Here is a 4122-nt window from a genome sequence, read left to right on the forward strand (position 1 = left end):
TTTAGAAATCATTTTCATATTGTCAAACAATTTTTTTGACTTAATGACTTTTCAAAATGACTTTTCAAAAGCTCAATAAATTAATAAGTTTTTTTTTTAAAATTAAATTTCAAACACCCTCTAAAGAATCGGGTCTATTTGGTTTTTTGATTTATTTTAAAAGAGTTGGATATATAAGAAAACCTTTTTAGTTTTTACCATGCTTTTATTTATAAATAAAATTGGAACTACAATACTTTGTTAATTTCTTTAGAAGTACTATCCTTGGTAGAAAACTCACTTGATAACTAGTTAATAAAAATTGTTTCGGATATTTTGTCTCCTAATCATCAGCTAATAAAATAATAACAATAACAACCACTTATATCACATAACATTATCATCATGTTTCTTATCAAAAAAACCAAAATGTCAAAATTACACTAACCCAAAAAAAACAAGTTCTACTTCTCAAGTACATGTTTCCAACTACCTCTTTCTAAACCATATATCAAGTCCTCAAACTTCAAATACAAAATATAAAAGAAAACAAAAGAAAAAACGAATCCAAAACTAAAAAAAAACGACATTACTTTCAAGATCAATTCCGATTCCGATTCCGGCCCATTCCTCCGATTCCGTTGTCTACGCATAAAACTTATACCCAACTGCTAAAAGCACAACAACAATCGCAGAAGCAGCAGCAGCATAATAATACATGTAGTTGTTTGACTTCTTACGTTTAAGTATCACTTTTGAGATCGATTCCGGCCCTTTTCCCCTCATGCTTCTGCTTCTTATTTTTGTATTATTCTCTTTCCGCTCTTTGGACTTCACTGGAATCTTGACCGTTTCAGTCGCCTTTTCTTCCTCTGGTGCCTCTGCCGCCTCTTCCGCCACCGCTTCCTCCGCCTCTGCAGCTGGTGTAGACGCCTGCATCTTCTTCTTCTCCTTCTTCTCCTTATCCTGTAACAAATCACACAAACCTCATTATTGGAATGAGTGATTACCACAAACAGGGTAATGGAATGAGTCATTACATTCCATGATGGAATGGGAAAAAAAAACACTAGTGTTTTAGGCGTGAAAATTGACAAAATGGAACAACTTTTTTGTTCCATTCCATCTGACAAAACTAACAGCAATTTTGTCTTTCCAACAGAATGAACCATTCCATGGAATCTGTGATTCCATTCCATGATGTATTGAAAAAAAATCATTTGGGTATGGAGTGAAAACCAAGAAAATGGTTAGTACAATTCTATCCGACAAAAACAAAAAGTTTTTTTTCATTCCAACGGAATCAATGATTCCATTCCATACCTTGAGCTTCTTCTCGGCTTCCTTCTCAGCTTTCTTTTTGGCTTTGAACGCCGCTTTTTCCGCAAGCTTCTTCTTTCTTTCCAAAGCTTGTTTTGCTTTTGCAATCTCCTCCTCTCTCTTCAATTCCTTCAATTTCGACTCATCAACTTCTTTCACTTCCGGTTTCTTCTCCACCCTAAAAACTTCCTCCTCCTCCTCCTCTTCTTTTTCTTCCACTTTTCCCTTTTTACCCTTCACAACACCATTCGCATTCCCCTCTTTCTGGGCTTTATCATCTTTTTCTTTCTCAACTGGCGTCGGAGTTGGCAGAGGAACAGGATCTTCCTTCGGTTGCTTCGCCTTCGGCTTTGCTACAATCTCCGCCTCCGGAACCGGAATCGGTGATTCCGGTGCAATCAACGGCTTCTCTCCGGGATTCCTCATACGCCCATCTTTGCTTAGTTGTCGAATATCAAGCGATTGTAATATTCTTTTCTCATAATCTTCTCTAAACGCTTTACTCCCATTCCATTGTAACATAAACTTGTCCACCTCCGAGGTGGAAAGCTCTTTAAGGGCGTTGACGTCTTTTTCCGCCGCCAGCCTTCTCGCATCATTCAAGAGAGTTCGGTTCTGGTAAAAACAAGTATTCTGAAAAACAAAAAAAAAACAAAACAAAACAAAACCCAAGAAACGATCAAACAATGTCACAAAACACAAAATATATTATATATCCATAACCAAAAAGATCAGATTACCCCTTCTTCACGTTTATTCCTCAACTCACGAATCTTGTCATAGACTTTGTCCCTTTTCTCAACAACCGCATGCAACTCCTCCTCTAGAGATGCAATCACACCATTTATGGCTTCTTTTTCAGCCTCAAGTGTCTTCACTTTTGCCTTTATAGCTTGTTGATCTTTGCGGACCCCATCAAGATCAACACCAATAAGCTAAAAAAACAAAGAAAGATTAATAAAGATTAATAAAGTTTGTTTCTTTTTTACTATGGCGTCATTTTTATAAACAATGGTTTGACTTACTTTGACCTGGTCTTGAATGGCATCTTTTTCACCAACAGATTTCTGAACTTCAGCCCTCATAGCAGCATTGGCAATAACTTTATCTCTTGTCCCTTCAAGTTGTTTGATTTCTCTAATGATTTGTTTTTCTTCAGTTAGAGTAATACTTTCATGTTGAATGCGATATTGCATACTCTTAATCTACACAAAAAACAACCAAAAAAAAGAACAACATTATTAAACAAGAAAACAACTTTCAAGAATTTAATTCTTTAACTATATCTTAAAAACAAGACTTACAACTTCATTAAGCTCGGCTTCAGATGAGCAAATGAAACTTCTATTGTCTCTATTGGCATCTCTTGGACCCCTTAACTTACCCAATGCTTGTTGTAGAGGTTCAATTTCTTTCCTTTTCTCATCCATGATTGACCTAAATTGGTTTTTCTCTTCAACTAATGCCTTCAATTGGCCTATCACTTGTGCTCTTTCAGTCTACAAAAGTCAAGAAAATAGTAAGACAATCATTTACACAATAAGTAAGGTCAAAGATTAATAAAGATTAACTTTTTCTTTATTACCCTTTTTGCCCTTAGCTTTTCAGTGATGGGATCACGGGCCTGATTAAGCTTTCTAAGCTCCTTATCAGCCTGATCGAGTTTTGCTTTCAGGTTTTGGTCTTCAACTGTTCGGAATTTAACAAAATAAACTGAATGAAACTTTTTTGCTTCAGGCCATTCATCAACTGCATTGTTTGGAAAGCTGATTTCGGGTGTTTTTTCTACTCGAACAGAATCAGATTCATTTTCAGCAACATTTCCATTGATACTGCTCTCTTTCTTCCCATTCTCAACAGACACATGGACCAAATCAGACTCACCATCGATACCCATGATTTCTTCAAGATATGATAACTTGAATAACCCTTGAAACTTGAAAACCCTGATGAAATAAGAAGAAAGGAATCAGTCAAAATAGATAAGATAACACCCTTTTGATTCAAGTTTGTGAAAATCGGGCGCTTGAATCTAAGAAAAGTTAGTTCATTTTACAGTTATCTTAATGATCGGTAACATTACAACGAAATTGATTCTCGAAATCTGATTGTAATAAAAAAATTTGGATTATAACCGGTTGTTTGCTAAATAAACTTCAATTCGTAAATCAGTTTAAAGGCGCATCCAAGACGATTTTTCTTGTTCTTCATCGTATGAAATAGAGGTGCTGATTAAACATTTATTAGTGACAATCAATCAAGTGAATCGTCCCCGAAAAGACAAGATCCGGAATCAGGATACATATAGGTCATAAATCATCGAAAACAATCAATCAAAAGAAACAAGAGTTCACTCGCGTCCATTCATCGAGATTAATCGGAATTCTAAACCAGATACAGATATGAGAATTCAAAAACCATTTTAAGATCGTAGGCTTGACGAGATTTGAATTGTACACATCAATAAACCAAAATTCAAAAATCCCAGATCCGATTCAACAAGAATTACCCCAGATTATCCACAAGGATCGAGATCGATACGAATAAACAAGGAATCAATGGAAACGGATAGGATAGAAAGAAACGAAAAACAAAAACAGTAAAATTACAGAAATGAATAAATACATATGAAAAAACAGTCTTACCAGAAATCGAAAGAACAGATGTATTACAAGTGAAGCCTGATTTGGGTAAAAAGCATCCCTGATCGAGATACAAAATGGTCAGCGAGGGTTTGATAGATCTCTGTGCCTTTTGGGAGTTTGGGGTTAGAGAGAGAAGGAGGTCCAGCGTTTACCGATTGTGTGTGTATATATAGATGGA

General features: G+C 35.6%; 1 protein-coding gene across 1 annotated transcript; it reads right to left on the bottom strand.

Moving 5' to 3' along the window:
• Positions 1 to 345: 345 nt before the first annotated feature.
• Positions 346 to 4122, bottom strand: LOC145136374 (proton pump-interactor 1-like). The gene is made up of 7 exons (XM_079070496.1): positions 3945 to 4122; positions 2885 to 3245; positions 2604 to 2798; positions 2325 to 2504; positions 2040 to 2234; positions 1303 to 1932; positions 346 to 945 (listed from the first exon to the last, which is right to left on the bottom strand). The coding sequence occupies exons 2-7, from the start codon at positions 3194 to 3196 to the stop codon at positions 625 to 627; spliced, it is 1833 nt and encodes a 610-aa protein (XP_078926622.1). The 5' UTR covers positions 3197 to 3245; positions 3945 to 4122; the 3' UTR covers positions 346 to 624.

The sequence above is a fragment of the Lactuca virosa genome, chromosome 9 (genome assembly GCF_052849685.1).
Source record: "Lactuca virosa cultivar CGN04683 chromosome 9, Lactuca_virosa_CGN04683_v6, whole genome shotgun sequence".
In the NCBI taxonomy this organism is placed as follows: domain Eukaryota; kingdom Viridiplantae; phylum Streptophyta; class Magnoliopsida; order Asterales; family Asteraceae; genus Lactuca; species Lactuca virosa.

Coding starts and splice junctions, on each gene's coding strand:
- LOC145136374 (XM_079070496.1), bottom strand. CDS start 3,196: ATGGGTATCGATGGTGAGTCTGATTTGGTCCATGTGTCTGTTGAGAAT. Junction 2,235..2,324: donor CCATTCAAGACCAGGTCAAA/GTAAGTCAAACC, acceptor TTGTTTTTTTAG/CTTATTGGTGTTGATCTTGA. Junction 1,933..2,039: donor GGAATAAACGTGAAGAAGGG/GTAATCTGATCT, acceptor TTTGTTTTTCAG/AATACTTGTTTTTACCAGAA.